At 36.0% G+C, this 18,766-nt stretch overlaps 1 protein-coding gene across 3 annotated transcripts in view; it reads right to left on the bottom strand.

The window, feature by feature from the left end:
• Positions 1-18,766, bottom strand: part of PRKG1 (protein kinase cGMP-dependent 1) — a 1,107,834-nt gene that overhangs the window by 691,330 nt on the left and 397,738 nt on the right. For all 3 annotated transcript variants that reach the window (XM_032491411.1, XM_006181681.3, XM_032491412.1), the window contains exon 3: positions 395-508. In XM_032491411.1, coding sequence (XP_032347302.1) covers positions 395-508 — 114 coding nt within the window. The remainder of the gene's footprint in view (positions 1-394; positions 509-18,766) is intronic.

Raw genomic sequence — 18,766 nt, 5'->3', positions numbered from 1 at the left:
ACCATCAAAGGAATAAGAAGAATTTATGTGGGGAAATGAAACCCAAATAGACAGATATGTAAAAATTTCCTAAATATGATTCTGCGGCTTTCAAGGCAGAAAAATTAAAAGTCGTGCTCCTGTTTAATTCTAATTTATAAAATTATATCCTTCTGTAAAACCTACTTTATGAGTTCCAGGTTAAAGGATACTTTTCATAAGTCAGTGAGAAAATTTAATTTAACTCATTGTTAACAATCATCCTTTAGGACGAAAATACCAACTGTATTGCAAAGCAATAATTAAAATGTAGATTAATAAAATTGCAAAGATTAAATCAAGAGGGATGTTAATTAGTACCTCACAGGGCTAAGGAAAAAAGACGCTGAAAGTATTGGAAAAATAAGAGTCTTACTTTTGACGGTCGCCGTCCGGGTACAGTTGTAAAGAATAGCCAACTCTCCGAACACTTTCCCTGGACCCATCGTGCACAGCTTCACACCTTCTTTTGTAACTTCCACCTTACCATCTAGAAAGAAGAAGGAAAAACACATTATTTGAATTTGCTCTCATGCTTCATTTCCCAGATGAGATGAGGAGGGCTAGGCTCATTTTGAAAAATGCAAAGCAGTTACCAGTGAAAACAAATTCATTCTCAAGATGCAATGCAAGAAATGCAATAAGATATTTAAGTTAAAAAAATCCATATCCTTTCCTAAAGTAATTCCTGATTAGATCTGAGATGAGACGGAAAGAGAACATCAACAAAGAGAGAGAGAAAAAGTCAACCTGTGAAATTATTCCAAATACAATTCCAACTTTAAAGTAATTTTGTTCTTTTTGGGGGGAGGGTTAGGTTTATTTATTTTTTATTATTACAATTTTCTTTTAAACAGGAGTACTGGGGAATTGAACCCAGGACCCCTTGCATGCTGAGTATGCTCTACCCCTGAGCTATACCCTCCCCTGTAAAGTAGTTTTGAATTTGAAAGAAAAATTGAGTGAGTGAGTGAGTACATTTTCTAAAGCACACTTCATACTTGGGAATTGTCATCTGAGTAAGGTAGCTATTATGCAAAGGGAAACTACTTTGACCCTTGGGCATTATTTAATTGCAGCTCACGGTATCTTTTATCTTTAGACATCTTATTTGACTTGGGCAAGACTATTTTATCTGCTTCCCAGCCCTGCAACATTGCATGTAAGGAAATCAAACTACAAGGGTTGAGGGAAAAGAAAGAGATACTAGGACTGTTGATATTTCACAAAGGATTTGGAAAATAGAACGCTAAAGAAGGAAAAAGCTAAGGAAACAGTGTCCACTTATCCACTGGATATACATTGTGTCTGCAAGTAAGGAAATGCTCTTCATGAAGGAAATGAAAAAAAGATACAGTTTTAAAAAGTCATAACTAGGTACACGAAATATTCCATCACTTAACACAATGGGGGAAGAAATAAAAAGGAGACACAATCTATTCAACTTAATCCTACCCTTCTATGATTCCTCCCAGTTACTTAGCCACAGTCTACAGAAGGAAAGCCTAATGCTTGGCAGTAAGTAGCTAGTGACTGAAAGAACTAATGCTACCAAGTTTTTCCAAATGTCAGACCTTCATGCATCAACTCCATAATTGTTCCTTTAACAATGTGCTTCCCGTAAGGCTTAACTTGTTGGAGTTTTGGCTTTAAATTCACTTCCTCCTTTAAAAAAAAATCAACCTAGTTTTATCTAAGTAATAATATTTGTAAAACCATAGGGTTTTTCAAACACCAATTCAGAAAAAATTTTTAATATTAAAAAACTTAAAAAGAAAAGTTGAATCCATGTATCACTGAGGCACAATCAGTCCTTCAGAGGACATTATTCTGCCCTGAAAACTATTTAATCTAAATGGTGTCATTGGAGAGAGAATTCTGCAGCACTTCAGGATAATATTTCACACACAATCTACTCATAACTCTTGGGCTGTACATACACTCCTCCTCTGTGTGTAAAGAAGCTCTTTAGGAATGAATAAATTCAACAATTCAAAAGGTTTTGAAACACTTTGATGCAGGTATGGCCACTGAAAAGTCTAGCTTTTTCACGCCTTACTTCTTGACTGCAGGAAGGAAAACGCTTTCTCTTGATAGATACGTCAAAACTAGTCCAGGAAATTCATATTTTCATAAGCTTCAGCTGTTCGTCCCATGGCATTTCCTCCCCTTTCTTTCAATGGCAAGGCTATTCCCCTAGAAATTTCACCTGCCACTCAAGAATGAGAGACAGACTCAGAATCCAGCATACTTAACATTTATATGTCATTATGTCATTCACAATCAGACCAGGAGTTAAGTTCTGGTTCTCTTATCTGTTCCTTGCTGGCCTTGTGTCCTTGAGCAAGGTGTTCATTTTTCTATGTCTCAGTTTCTTCATTAATAAAATGGATAAAGAAAAGTGCTATCTCACTGGGTAGTTCATAAAATGAAGTGAGATAAAGCAGGTGCAATGCTCAGCGCAGTGCAAGCATATAGAAAAATCTCAATAAATACTAGCTGTTATTATTGATGTGATTTCATCATATTTCTTTTCTGTCATTTAAAAGTAGGGCTTATCAATAAGATTACAATGAAGCACAATAGTCATTCATCTCTTACAGAAGCCAATTAAGGTCCATGTAGGATAATTTCTTTTTTTTTTTTTTTAATGGAGAAAGTATTTGTTTCAGATTCTATCACTATGCTGGTTGAGGAGAGAACTTTTGAGCTTAAACCAGTATCACACCAAAAGAAAATAGAATCTCAAGAATTCACATTGATCTACCTGGAAGAATGCAGTATTTTTGTCCTCCTTCCTATTTGGCTATGTCCAGCCAACATTTGTTGCAGCATTGCTTCAACAACGATAGTTTTATGGTGGAGGCTCCCATAGATAACATAGTAACAATTTTCCAATGCATTATAAGATTTTCTTGAGCTGAAGCTTTAGCTTCAATTATACTGATAGAACTAAAAACAGAATGAACAATGCCTAAGGAACTTTCATACACAGCTTATTTTGTACAACTCTGCTTCTCTGCCTCTTTGGGTTCCATGGTTAAAAGCCTTCAGTGGAAAGGAACTCATAGTAATAAGATTGCTACTAAGAATGCTACTGGACATTTTTAGAGTTATGTCTTCTCAACCAATAACCAGCCTGAAAAATAGACAAGGAACATTGAGACTCTTGTTTTAGCTCAGTGGTTTCTTAAAGGACATCTGTGGACCCATCTTATCAGAACAAATTTATAAAATCCAGATAACTCTCACTCTGGGAAATTGTCAATGTCCATCTACCCCAGTGACCACTCTACTTGGTCCTAGAGCCCCTTACTTCTCTGAAAAACTATGTGCATAAAACACCAATCTGTTTTAACTTATGGACAGTTGATCTTATAACTGACCACATTTCCCTTTCTCATATAACATCTAGAAGGTTCACAGCAGAACCGTGTATGATTATGGGGTTTCAAATTTGTGCAAACCCTCACCTCTGGTTACAGTTCATTTTCCTGATCTAATATTTGTCTAATTTTCTCAAGTTTAATTCTTTTTTTGAGGAAAAGATAGGTATAACTGATTGCAAAAATATATGAATAATTAGTGTTGATAACAGAAGGTTGTGTTTCATATTAATTAGAATAGCAAAATATGAAAAAGACTTGCTGAAACAGATTGCAGTTGAGAAATAATTTGGATGTAAAAAAATGTCTTTTCCAGGTTAAGTTAAACACTGCAGATTCAATACATTCACAATAGCCAAGGAAGTAAAGAGATCTGATCTCATATGATAGATGAGAAAGCTCCAAAAAGCACTGTACTTTTTTTTAAATGAACAGAAAGATCTAAATGGTAAACAGAAACAAAGTGTTTGTAAATGTTATCCTTAGTCATAATTTGATCACGTATCCCTCCTCATTCATGTTGCGTGGGTGGGGAGAGGGTAATTTAGGGGGAGATAAGATCAGTAAGGTCACTAGGAAGAAAGGCAGGGACACGTGTGGCATTAGTGAGAGTTCTTTGAGAGACTTTTTAAAAAATTCTAATTTCCAAGAGTCCATTGATGTGAAATGTGAACTTGGTTAAGCTCATTCACTTGCCACATACCGGCCTTGAAGCCAAATTAGAAGTGAGTATTCATTCACAAAGGATTTCCAAGTATGGACTTTGTGGTTGGTTCACTTAAGAAAACTGAGAATAAGACAGTCAAAAGTTTACTGTGTATACCCAGAGTCCCCTATTCCCACCTAATCAACTTCCTTTAAAGTATTAGGTTCATTTTGAAGCCACTCCCCTCATAGATACTCCTTGCTTTCTCACTCTATGGCTAAAAACGAGATTTGTTTTAAAATGACCCCGCATGCACAGAAGGTGGGTAGGCCTGTGCGTGGTTATGTCGGTGATGAGGGGAGGGATGTGGAGGAAAACAAACAGGGAAAAAGTCAGGCAGGCTGCACATACAGCAGAGGCTGACACGAATGTTGAAGCAGCTCAGCTTGGAGGTTTTTATATAATTACAATTTGCTATTAACTTTAGGAATACATTTTGATGAATCTACCTTAGGTCAGTGTTGAGTAATGCAATTTCTATCTCTTTAAAGCAACAGAAGAGAATCATTAGCCTTTATTCAAGACCATTTTAATATTTCAATATAGTTTCATTTTCAAATATCTTAGATTTCAAATCCAAACATTTTTTTAAGAAGAATAGTAGCAGAAAGACATTTTCAAACATTCTAGTAGAGTTCTAGACTTTTTCCATTATTTTCCCTGGCTAAACTCAACAGTGACTAGAGGCTATGAGAACTGTTTCTTGAAAAACCAATAATAACCCGAAATGTGGTTAATTGAGATGTTCCATTTCTGCTCTTTTTATTCATTTTTCCTTCATTTTTTCTTCATTTTTTAAAATGTGACACTATATTGGAGTTATTTTCACTATGCACTATCTCCATTAGGACACCAGGAAAGAAAAGTAAAGAAATAAGCAAATCATTTTTACTCGGATTTTGCTAAACTGTTAAACTTGTTTGTATAAGAGATGTTGGAATGGATGGCTAAGATAAAGTTTAAGGGTTATTTATAGTTTCATTTGGCTCTTTTCATCACCTCCGCCATTAGCATGAATAATTGAAAGCTTTACCACAGTAACTTGAGTGTATTTTTTAAAATTCTACTTCAGGTACCATACGCCTATTTGAGACCTTCAGTGGGCTGAGTCGTAAGTCCTAAATTTGGCCACTTTGAGCAACAGTCAACCTACCTCTTGCTTTTTGGTACCACAATTTATGTACCACTTTTGGGAGATGCTAAGTGTTAAGAGATCTATTATAAAGCATCTATACTTTTATCTCTCTTTTATAAGAATCAAGAGGCCCTATAAATAAAATTAAAAATTGCATTTACAAGGAGACCCAGAATCTCCCGGCTTTGTGTGCCTTTATGGGTATTTTGCTAACCTGCGGTTTTGTGTCATAAGGACTTTCATGATAAGGCAAATCAGTTTAGAGATTTATTACTGACAGGCTGAAATAGAATGGTTGGCAATAACCTAATTATGAACACTCTGTGGTTAGTTCCAATAACCTTGGTTGGAACATTCAGCACAACTTGATTGGCCATTAAAGGGAGACAGGTATTTTATCAAAGGTCTCATCTAGACTAGACCTTCCATCTCTTCCATTCTCCAATACTTTCAGGATTTTGTGGGTTTAAGACCACAGCTTCTACATTATGTGTTCTTTTTTGAGGGTTTCTGTAGCTGCTAGATCCAACAAGACAATTTAATATTGTGGCAGTTGTGCTGTGCTGTCACCAGCATGGTTATATTTCCTCTAGGAGATGAAGTCACTTACAGATCTGCCTTTTTTTTTGGGGGGGGGGTGCTTTTCAGTTTTATTCAGATATAACTGACATAGAGCACTGCATAAAAGTTTAAGGTCTACAGCATAATAATTTGCCTTACATATATTGCTAAACAATTACCACATTAAGTTTAGTTAACATCCATCATCTCATATGAATACAAATATTTTTTTCCTTGTGATGAGAATTTTTAGAACTTACTCTCTGCTTTCTCAATGGATTAGGAATACAATTATGTTGAACTTGCCTTGTAAGGTCATTTTAGATTGAGGGTACTGTCATCTGGGGAAGAAAGTAAAACTGATAAGGCTGCTATGGGCTAACTATAAAGGGAAAACCCATTCAGTTGCCAGGGACAGATTATATGCTTAGATATTCTTCCTTAAATCTGTACTTTCTGTCAGCCATTTACATACATCTTCTTTAAGCCAGTATAAGAAAGAAAAAGTCTGTGAGATGAAAGTTTGTTCTCAAATTAAAGAAGGTCAGTATGTCAGCACCTTATCAGTTTTCTGTTTAAGTTTGCTTTCAAGTCCAAAAGGATAGGAGCTCTCTGGATCTCAACTCCTGCTCCTTAGATGTGGTGTTAATTATGACTGAAAATCATTCTTTGGCTATTGAATAAGCCCGTGGAAAAGCTGCCTTGCTATATTATTTAGTATTATGTATTTCTTCCTAAGTTTGCTTTACCTGCTTCTAGTTTTTATTTTTGTTCATTTTGTTTTGTTTCGTTTTGTTGGCTTACCAATTTCTCACTGTAGGTGAGAGAGAGGGGGGAGGAGGGGGGAGGGGGGAGAGAGAGATAGAGAAAGAGAAAGAGAGAGAGAGACGTTTTTCTTGCCTAATCTATTTGTATTATCACTGTTTCTTTAACCATCAAGTTCTTATAACACTTTAGATGGGACCAAGCTTCCCATTCAGAGAAGTCACTTCTTTGATACCATCGCAGCAATAATCCTTACCAGAAACACAAAAGTACTAGTCATCCAAATGGAATGAAACAGAATCCAAGGTGTAAGAGGCTAGTTGAAGTTGAAGCTATCTGAGTGAAAACCTTTGTTTCTTTTCCTTCAACAGGCAAATCTGATTTCCCTGCTGGTCATGACGCTATAAATAACCTTGACACAATTTTTCGTTACACTAAATTACAATAGATTATAACCCATATTAAATAAACTCATTGAAGTTATCCTTGATAATGAGAGAATCAAAAACATAAAATGAGGTATCTTGAACTAAAAATCACACTAACGAAAAAAATAAAAAAAGAGAGAGAGGTGTTAACATGCACATCAATATACTTGAACTTCACGTTTTGTTTTGGTTTCTAACTCTGAGGCCCTAGGGCACACACACATATCCACAAAGGAAACATATATGAGAAAATAGATTGAAATTTAAGCAATCTGGGTATAGAAAATCATCTGAACCATCAGAGTGAAAGTCTAAAATGAGCAACTCACATTGCAGCAATTCTGTCCTGGGAGACACTTAAGGAATAAGAATACACTAAACCCACTGTAGATGGCTCAACCATTCACCTGACATGAACAGGACTCTGGAATGATTTCACAAGAATCATGATTCTATAATCTTTCTGCACACTATGTTTTAACATTCCAGCATTTTAAAGTTTGCAGAAGGCGCTAGATAAATATCTGTGGACTAATTTCAACTTTTAGTGATGGAGAAAGCAAAAGACAGGCCAGAGAAGAGATATGCACAACATCGGAAAGGAAAGGGAAGTGGACTAATCACTCCTTGACTAATGCGAGTGGAACAGCTAATTTGATTGTCTCAATTAAGTCAAGTTTTATTAAGCTTAATTCTAGCCATGTATAATGGCATTCTTGCTCTATTATTTCTATGATACATGAGCACCTACGGTTAGCCTAAACAGTGAATGGCTGTTTCTGGAGTTCCTTAGAGACAGACAGATGACAAGTACTATTATCACTGTCACACTTGGGGGCACTCATCGTATGATTTTTGTGTTGTGTTACGTTTTAATATTAAGCTTGGGAGACTTTCTGATGTAATACAAGTGTACTCAACAGGGGGCTAGGTTAATCCCAGGGGATATTTGGCAATGTCTGGAGACATTTTTGGTTGTCACATTGAGGGAGGTTCTACTGACATCCTGGTAAAGGCCAAGAATACTGCTAAACATCCTACAATGCACAAGACAGCCCCCCCCCACAACCAAGCACTATGCAGCCCGAAAGGTGAGTAGTGCCGCAGTTGAGAAGCCCTAATGTAAACTAAGTCCATGCATGTACAAAATACTCTGCATTGAAAGGGACAATTTTGACGTCCACTTTTTAAACCCCCACCAGATGTAAATTGCAAGCTAGAAAAAGGTTAACGTCAGGTTGAAATATTTAAGTAAGCCCTGTTGCCATAAAATTGAATAAAGCCACAAAGCTACTTTACTGAATAATTTTCCCTAGCAGATGTCACCTGAAATAGGAGTGATTAAGAAAAATTTTAAGCAAGACTTATAAGACTATCCTACTAATGTTAGAAAGACAGCTTTTCTTCCCAGACATTTGAGAATATCAGGTCCTGGCTCTACCATTAATTGGCTGGGTAATCTTGGATAAGTTATGTAACTCTCTGTGCCTCAACAACCTCACTAGAGATTTGGTGTAATAGTAACATTTCATAGGTTTTGATAATGCATGTGGCAAAATATATATACACATATAGGTTAAAACTAGTTCTTTTTTTTTCTTTTATTTTTTTCTCTTATTAACTTTTTTTTTATTGAGTTATAGTCATTTTACAATGTTGTGTCAAATGTTAAAAGTAGTTCTTAAGGAGGAATTATTATTTTTTTTTTTAAGAAAAAATACTTTGATAGGCAGTTTTCAGGAAAGAGAGGCAGGCAGGAAAGCCTCATGTTGACAAGGTTACAAGACTTTCAGAAAGAGGGCTGTCTAATACACAATATTTGGTTAGCTGTTGCCAGAATTAATGCCCTACATTTCTTTCCAAATTAGTCTGCTTCACACTAATTTCCCCTGTGAAGGGCTTGGTGGAAGATAAAAGCTTGAGGATAGGTCCCTTGCTTGGATCCATCAATAAACAGAAAGGCAAAGAAGTGAAGAATGAGTGATAATGGGGAGTTTGAGAGCAGGAGATCTTGGAATATTTATGCAAATTCTGTAATTATAAGAAACTGAGGACTCGGGGATTTACAGATTATTTTAAGGGAGGACATCAGTTTTTTTTTTTTTTCACAGGATGTCAAATGGGTATTTAATCCGATTTCACCTAAGGCTAGAAAGGTTCGAAAAGGATTCACTGTGAACAAGATGATGTTGCTTCAGTCAGAGATTGTGCCTCCTTGGTCCAGTTCCATTCGACACCTTTGTTTAGCTTGGTAACGGCTCTCGTTAGGCAGAAGGAAGAAGAGTTTTCAATCAGAAATTCTAAGATGATATTCTGGTTCTCACTGCTCTTGACAGTCGGACCTCTAGGCACTCAGTTTCTGCATCAGCGAGATGGCGATAACAGCTACTGCTTCACAGAGTTAACATGTGAAACTTATGTGAAAGAGTTCAGTGTGTGTAGCATGCCTTCTGCGCATCCCAGTATACACTAAACTAATTGACGGGCCAGTCATTTCATCCTGTGGTGTCTGGTTGTAAGTAGCAGGAGGTTGGTAAACACTCATGGATGAATAAATGGGAATGCTAGTGAAAATGATCACTGCTCTGGGAAAGCCTGGAGATTTCATTTTAACTATGCTGCCTATGTAGTCCAGAGGAAGAAAAAAACCATACAGTTGACCCTTGAGCAACGTGGTTTTAAAATGCACGGGTCCACTTACGTGTAGATATTTTTTAATGGTAAATACTACAGATGCTACACAGTCTGTGGTTGGCTGAATCCACAGATATGGGAGGAATGATTATAAATTATACTTGGCTTAACTCACGCTTGTTCAAGGGTTAACTATAATTAAGTGTCAACCTCCTACTCTGCTTAGTAAAAGTAGTTCTGTATTGTAACTTACTTTGCCCAGCTGTCAACAAATTTCTCACAATGTGAATTTTTATTTCACAGTTTAGATTATATTTGATGTGATGTGTGTATTTCCTTTCCTTTTTTAAGTGGTTACGGTAGCTCCTGGCTTCTGAGACGATCCACATTCTGCCTATGGAATGTGTATGTCTCTAAATAAACTCACTTTCACTTAAAAAAAAAAGTGGTTAGGATTCTCCAAATCATAAGCAAGCACTTATCTACCTTCAATTTTTTTTAAAGCAGACAAAAACAACGAAGAATAAACATACACCCTACAAAATACTCTGAACAGCAATTAAACAAAGAATGAAAAAGAATGCTTTCAAACTTATTCTCTCAAAAGAAGTTGTTCAAATGGCCTGGGGCAGGCTGGGAGTAAGAGTATTCAGTTTGAAAGTTATTCTCCACACAGAGAACATCAACTTTGTTCTCATATACCATTGAGAACAAAATAAGGTGAAATGAGAATAATATTTAAAAAAGGCAAATTGAGAGTGGAAGAAAACTGCCAAACACCCCTTCAGTTGGCAGTCAGGGGAAAAGGCAGAATAAAATCATGCCGAAAGAGAGCTTCATCAATGGATAAATGGATACGCAAAATATGGAATACTATTAAGCCATAATAAGGAATGAAGTTCTGACTCAGGCTATGATATGAATGAACCCTGGAAACTAAGTGAAAGAAGCCAATCACAAGGAATACATATTATCGAAACCAAGTAAGACTCTACAGAGCACTCCCAGGTACAAAAGTCTCTCCATATTCCCCACTTCCTGTTTGTTGAAAAAGGCTTTATAGTCTCCCAGGCCTTCCCTGAGTCCCAAAGAGCAGACTCAAGCAGCTAACTAATTAGGAAAGTGAGGGAATGCAGAAACAAAGGAAAAGCAGTCAAACAAGAAAAGTCATGATAGCTTAAACGGTTCAGCAATAAAACAGAGTCCTACTTCCTCCTCAAGGGAAATACATAACAACCTGGCACTAATCTTTAAGTGGTTCTGCAGAAACTAAGACCCCCAGCCATGAGGAGGATGGTGACTACATGCTGACCACAAGCATGGGAAGCCCAGAATGGTTGGAACCAGAAGGTTGATGACTGAGATTCCCAAAGCATTCCCCTGTTACTTTACCATCAACCAATCAGAGAACTGTACACAAGCTGAGACCCTCTCTCTTACATTGTCTTTAAAACCTCTTCCCTGAAACCTCTCAGGGAGTTTGGGCCTTTAGATGCCCATTCTCCTTGCTTGGTGCCCTGCAGTAAACACTGTGCTTTCCCTCACTGCAATCCAGTGTCGGTAAATTGGCTTTACTGTGCAGCAGCTAAGTGGACCAAATTTCAGTCTGAGAACATTGCATGGTTCCATTTATATGCCATGTCCAGAAAAGGCAAATCTATGGGGACAGAAAGTAGATGAGTAGCTGCCTAGGGCTGGGAGAGATGGAAGGATTGGGGTATTTTGGCTAAAGGATACACTTTTTTTTTCAGTAATGAAAGTATTCTAAATTTGACTGTAATGATGAATGCACACTTTATGAATAAACTAAAAGCCACTGAACTTGCACCTTAAGTGAGTAAATTGTATGGGGTGTGAATTATAATTAACTAAATAAATAAAGCTGTTAAAAGAAAAAGGACTTAGCACAGGCACATAGTAATTGCTCAGTTATAAGGTTGGCCATTAATGCCATTCACAGTATTATACTATTCTTTATGAGAATGTTTAGAAATCAGATGCTTTGTTCTTTCATTCTTTTTCAAATAACCTCTCTCCTACTCCTTTTAGGACATTCACATCAACACTTACCATCATGCATGACCTCATTTACCTTCCAAAATTACCATCAATCCCTTCCAAACTTCACTCTCTGACTAAGGACACCAAAATCATTGTTCAGTCATGCAATCAATGACTACAAGTACTTCCTACTGTCAGCACACTTAATCCACCCAATTATATTGATTCCTTAACTAAAACTCTACCTTAAGCCTTTGTTCACAACTGACATAGTTCCTTTCCTGGATTCTCTGCCACCAAATTAGGCAGCAAAGAGAACAGAATCATTTTCCTTGATTACTATTCTGATAAAATATCCTCCTGCTAAGAAATTCACAGTAGTTTCTGTAGAGTCAAAAATCAAACTCCCAGCACTGTATATCCAATCTTCCCCTAAACTTTCCTAAATCCCCCTGACACTGAATCTTCATCTCTGTCATGCTCTTATTCAAATTTCATGGTCAAGCTCAAAGGTTCTTAACCTAATAGAATTCAAGGGGATAGGGGCATATGTGAACTTGGATAAATATACATGTCTTTACTTTTACTAACCCCTGATTAAAATGTAGCATTTCCATAGGAACAACCCATATTAGCTTAACAGTACCTGTGATGTTGTCACCAACAGAAATTACATTTTATTGTATGACAACTGTTGCAAAAATATTAAAAACTGTTTATGCTTACCACTCCTTCAAATGTATATGGCAGTTATTAGGTACACTGTGAGATATCATTTAATGTGTTAACAAAAAAAGTACACAGGTATTAATGAATCACAAGTTGTTATTATTTTAGTTATTTTTATATAATTGGTTTCCTTGGTAATCTAAAAGTAGACAATTTTATGTGCTTTTATATATTCTGAAATGAGGTCCCTAGACATCAGACTTCTGCAGGGATACATAGTACAAAAAGAGATTAAGAACCTCTGACTGTGGGGGAGGGTGTAGCTCAGTGGTAGAGTGCACGCCTAGCATGCAGGAGGTCCAGGTGTTTGATCCCCAGAACATCCATTAAAAATAAACCTAATTACTAGTCCCCCACCTAAAAAAAACCAAGAGAAAAATAAAAAAATAAAAATACATTAAAAAAAAAAAAAAGAACCTCTGAGTAATTGAATAACCTTCTGGATTCCTCGTAGAATACCATGGTATTAATAACTATCATCAATGGCCCAAAATTTGCATGAGAGAGAAGACAAAGTAGATTGAACAACAAAACAGAGAAACTATTATTCTAGCTGGTTAGAGTACTTGTTAAAATTTAACATTATCATCATTTGCCAATGAAACTCAGTTGGCTCCCTGGACATCTGATCTACATCTTATCTTAGAAAGTTATTTTATTAATATATCTTTAGTCACAGGAAAGACAAGGTGAGTGTTGGCTCCACCAGCAAAATTCAATGAGGTAAAGGAAAACATACTAGATAAACTGCTTTAATGGAAACTATTAAAATAGAGCCTTTACCTTGGACATTAAAAAAAAATTTTGTCTCAACACATTTATGTTAATCACTCTTCTACTCTATTACTGAGGAACTTTTATAAAGAAACCCAATAGGTTTAAAACATTTAAAACGATGTGAAGTTCCACCTAGTCTTGAGCAACAATTAATTTAAGAAACAAATTCCCATAAAAATATTATTCCTAATGACCTAGCACTGTCCATGAATAATTTGTCCTTATCCAAAAATGTCATAAATAATTTAGTTATTTTTCCATGTCCATTCATGTCCATATTTCAGTTTTTCTAGAATTTAGTTCATCCACTAACTCACACAAAGAACAGACAAGGAGTTTCCATTTGAGCAACTAGTTTTTCTCTTATAAACTCTCTCCTACCACATCCACACTCCAGAGTAGTAAATAAAAGAAATTTGCACTCTGCCTCAAGACAGGGTTATGATTACCAACAGAACCAAAGTAAAAAATAGTGTTTTATGTTGTGAAGATTATGAAATAGATATTAAGCTAATGCTGTGCTTCTGTCCAACAGACAGTTTTTACATAAAAAGTGGGCTATAAAAACACACCCAAATGACATTATAAGAAAATTCTGGTATCTAACACATTGGGATACAGAATACAGATATACTACAGAAGACTTTTCCGACAGTGTGGTTTTAAATTATGCTTGAACACTGTAAAAACACTCCGCCTTGTATATCATTGCAGCTTCACAGGGGAAAATACTATTAAAGTTCACTAGCCCTGGGCCTTTATTTTTCATATTCACCTAACAGGCTTTGAAGTCTGTGGTCTCTACTGGGAAAGTATAAAGTCATGAAAGATGGCATGGAGCCAGTTGACATCTCCAGGATTATAAAGTAAGAATAAAATTAAAGCTCTTCAGTGAGACCAAGACAAAGAGCTCACATAAGTTCTTCACATTTCCCACATTTTTGATTCATTACAAAGCACAGCAAAATCAGAAGACTTTTTCTGCGCTAACACCAACCTGTAGAAATCAAAAAACACTAGAGGTATAGGACTATTAAATCCTTTTAGGGCAGTATGCAAGTTTGACCAGAACTGAAATTTTGTTGCTGTTAACAAGCAGGTTTTTCATGAATGGAAAGCTTTTCAAACAAATCTCGGGAAATACTGTCCCAAGTCCCAAATAAAATCAGTGTATTATACCTACTTATATTAGAGAAAGTAGCTTAAAATCCATTAATAAAAATTTATATTTTCCTAGAAGAAATCTTTGCTATATATCAGCCAAAGATATATGCTTTTAATACACTAAGAAGATAATGGCACAGAGGCAGATTTGAGTTGTTTTTGTTGTTGTTCATTTGCTGTGAAAAAATATTACAAGCTGGAATTCAATAAATCTATTTGATAAGTGAATAAGGATCAGCTTTTCCAGCTCTACAGGTAGAAAATGCAGTCACAATCCTAAGAACAAACCTGGCTGAATTTCAGAAGAAAGTAATATTCTCTCCTTTATAGGGGTATCACGACAGTATCAAAATGAATTAAGAGCAGGAACAGATGCAAGAACCCCAGAGATAGTCCATACTTGCAGTCAGATACATTTAGAGGCACAGACCACAGAACAAACAAAAATCTCTACCTGGTGGGAAAACACGTATGTCAACTTATTGAAAAGATTCCATACTTTCAATAGGCAAGAAACATATTTTCTAGTCCCTCTCTGTGCCCTGTATAAATATATGATATACTCAAAGACATTAGAGCCTGAGTTGACCAATGATTACCTATCAAAATTAACAACCAGCCATTTATAATCTTAAGCTTCATGATTGTGTGCCAGTAGAGAATGAAATATTCATTAAAATATTCTAAATAGATATACTATAGCTTTTTGAAATTCTACATAGGCATCTGTAGGCAAGACTTCCAAAGTAATTGTAGCCATGGACAGAGTTAGTTATAACTTTGATAACAATTCAAGACCCATGTATCTTATCTAGTTATTGGGTAGAAAGTATATGAGCATTTTATTATAGAAGATATAGGTGAAGGAGGAAGAAGAGCTGGAGAGAAGGTGCAAACAGAGGGAAGTAGAAATGATGATAGGTGAGTGAATTGTGGAATAACAGAAGTGAGCCAAGGTTAAGGAAATAGGATGCAGTATAGCACAAAGAACAATTGGTAAGTGAAGGCATCAAAACCAGCCATTCAGTATTGGATCACCTGAAGTTCTGTGTTAGCTGTTAGGAGAATTATTTTTATATATCTCATGAAAACTGATCAAAAATGAATCTACAGGGATACTAACTCTTGCTGATAGTTCTTCATGAAACTCCTTATGTGCAGATCCCAAGTGGCTTAGTGATGCTGACCATGTGAACAGACACAGTCACTGGGAGAGTGACAAGAGGCGAGCTGGGAGTGGTATCAGTTCAGGTGCCCAGTTCCTTATCTGCTCTCTAAATTCCAAAACTCTTTTCTCATTTGGCATCAAAACCTGACCTGAACTAATGTGAGGCTATTTATAGTCTTTATTTGACCTAAGTGAACATTTATACATTTTGCTGCAGAAATGTAAGTGTGTTTGATTATAGGGGCTACCCCCTACCGAATGGGGGGGTATTATATAATATGTAGTATATGGACAAATGACCTTTCTAAGTCTGAAAAATGATGGATTCTGAAGTGTCTGGTCCCAAGGGTTCTAAAAAAGAGCTTGCAGACAGGTGGTGCTTTACTCTACCCTGGACAAAGCTTCTTCCTTCATTGTGGGTGGTTCCTTGCAGAACAGTCGTCTAGGGAAAAAGTCTGCATCTCAAATGAAGAATAGGAATGTATGAACATAGAAATGTATTTCTATTCTACCATAAGATTGTCAAGACAGACCTAAGAAAATGCCTATGGGACAGAGAATACAGACTTGTGGTTGCCAGGGGGGTGGAGGGTGGGAAGGGATAGACTGCGATTTCAAAATTGTAGAATGCATAAACAAGATTACGCTGTATAGCACAGGGAAATATACACAAAATGTTATGATAACTCACAGAGAAAAAAATGTGACAATGAGTGTGTATATGTCCATGAATGACTGAAAAATTGTGCTGAACACTGGAATTTGACACAACATTGTAAAATGATTATAAATCAATAAAAAATGTTTAAAAAAAAAAAAAGAAAGAAAATGCCTATGGTGAGGGAGTCATCCTTTCCAAAGTGTGCGGCCCAGATGGAAAAAATATGTCGGCCCAAAACTAAATAAAAGAGCAGAATTTGGGATGAAGACCAAACCTAACGGATGAGGACAGTTGTTTTCTTTCAAAACTCAAGGTGGCTCATTTCCTTTATATACTTTGATTCATCGGAAAAATGTAAACCTTATATTCTTAAATCTCAAGACAGTTTTTAGAAACCTTAAAGTGTTTTGGGGAAACTAATGCATTTTAGAAATTGAAAAAGAAAAAGTTATGAGCTTATTCCAAAAAGATCTGGGTTGGAATCTAATAAAAACCTATAAGCAGAGAGAGCCAAGACCTAAGAGGTAAAAAAAAAAAAAGAGCCCAAGAATTCCGAGGTGAGAAAAGCCAGAGTAATGAAGAAATCAACTTTACTCCAAGCTTCCTAGCAATGAGGGAAATTAGACATATGTTACTTCTCTCTCATTTTATGTATCTAGGAGTGGGAGGAACCTTTATGGAAAAAAAATTCTGACTTTGGGAAAAAAATTAGCATGAGCATCCTTATACAAGAAATTGGTACCTTCTATAGAAGATTTACCCATACAGAGAATTATTAAACATAGAAATATTCTGTTAATGAATGAATGACAAAATATCTACTTTTACTGAACCACTTAAATGAGAAAAAAAATCTGCAGAATACTACTCAATTGAAAGAAAACCCAGGACACTTAAATCAATGAACATTGACCATGGGATTCTATTTTTTTAGGGCAGGGGCAATCTTTTCAAATGGATACCCTGGTTTCAAGTATTCAGCAAAGAAATAACAAATATTCGCTGACTGAATGTTTGGGCAGGGTTTCAGGGTAAATGTGAAGAATCTTCTTCAGAGAGATGAGTAGTTTTTTCCAGCATGTTTTAGTGTTGAAGAAGAACTCCAAATCTATTTTTAACCACCTTATTCAGTTAGCGAGGCCGGCAGTTGTAGACAGTGGAGAATTATGGGTCCAGCCACACAAAACATTTTAAGACCTATGAGTCTTCCCCAAACATAACATTATAAAATGTCCTTTTGCTAAAAATACTGGAATCAAGTAATTATCTACTTTTGAATTTTAATGAATAGGCCATCTGTTCATTCAAACTGAAAAAATGAAATTTTTCTACAGATTAACTACTTGATGAGATGTCTCTTGTGACTAAATCTGCTTCACTGGTTTTTGTTATGTTTAACCTAAAGGTGACACATAGCATATTATACCAAGTTTTGTAAACTAGAGAATGAAAATCATGTTTTTCCTGATCCTATAAATAATCACAGTGTCTGTTCCTTTGACAGGCTATCTTTGTAATTATCAAAGGCTAATTTTTATTACCATAATTTCCACAAACACTCCATTAAAATGAATCACTAGGAAGAAAAATATACCCAATTTCATTTGTGATGATTATGACAAAGCTTTAATTCTAAACATTCAGATTTATGGATTATCACTATAATGATGAACAGCAATTGTTTTCAATCTCCTTTCTCTCCTTTCCAAGAACACTGTGTTTTCTTTGTGCTCTGTTCTTCAATATGGTAGCCATTGGCCACCTGAGCTATTTAAATATAATTAAAAATAAATTAAATTTAACATTTATTTCCTCAGTTGCACTAGCCACATATCAAATACTACAGGTGGCTACCATATTCAACAGTGCAGAATATTTCCATCCTTTTAGAAAGTTGTACTAGACAGCACTCCAACATCCTTCTTACTCTGTGAAAAACAATACAACAGGCCCAAAAGGGCGTCACTTATGCTAAGCCTCATGTCACCAAACTGAGACTTAGCAGTTTCAGCTCTCACAGAAATGAAATCTTAAACTAGCCAGTCAAGAATCACCTGATCAACGTGAGTTAGGTAGACCTCTGCTATTCCCCAGTGAAAAGTCACTTTGCAATAACCAACCTGCTTCTTTGCCAAATATAACTTCTTTGCCGGCTATAAAAGTCTTTCATTTTGTACAGCTCCTCAGAGCTTCTTTCCATCAGCCCAGTTGATTGAACGCTGCCCAGTATGGATTGATTTTCACTTCAGTAAACTCTTACCATTTTTAATATGCCTCAGTTTATCTTTTAACATCTCTAACCATCATCACTCCAAAGGGATGAAGCAATGAAGACCAACTTCTCACTTAAGCTCTCAGCCATGTTCATTCCTTTTTTAAATCATTCCCAAGGCAACCCCTTCAACTAAGTTCTTCAAAATATCACACCCATCCACAATTGGTTGATTTTTCTAAAATCTCTCAGCTTTTTAAGCCTTTAGGAAGAAAAAAGAAAAGACAAATTGTGTGCTGTTGTGTGAAATAAAAACAAAATTGGTGGCACTTTATAAATAATGCACAGTAGCACCATGACTTTGGCAAAAGGTATACTCCATTCAGCCCAGCAGTTGAAGCTTCCAGTCTAATTAAAAATG

This window comes from Camelus ferus, chromosome 11, assembly GCF_009834535.1.
Source record: "Camelus ferus isolate YT-003-E chromosome 11, BCGSAC_Cfer_1.0, whole genome shotgun sequence".
Taxonomy (NCBI): Eukaryota; Metazoa; Chordata; class Mammalia; order Artiodactyla; family Camelidae; genus Camelus; species Camelus ferus.
The sequence above is the reverse complement of the archived record's forward strand: the minus strand, read 5'-3'. Positions and strand labels throughout refer to the sequence as shown.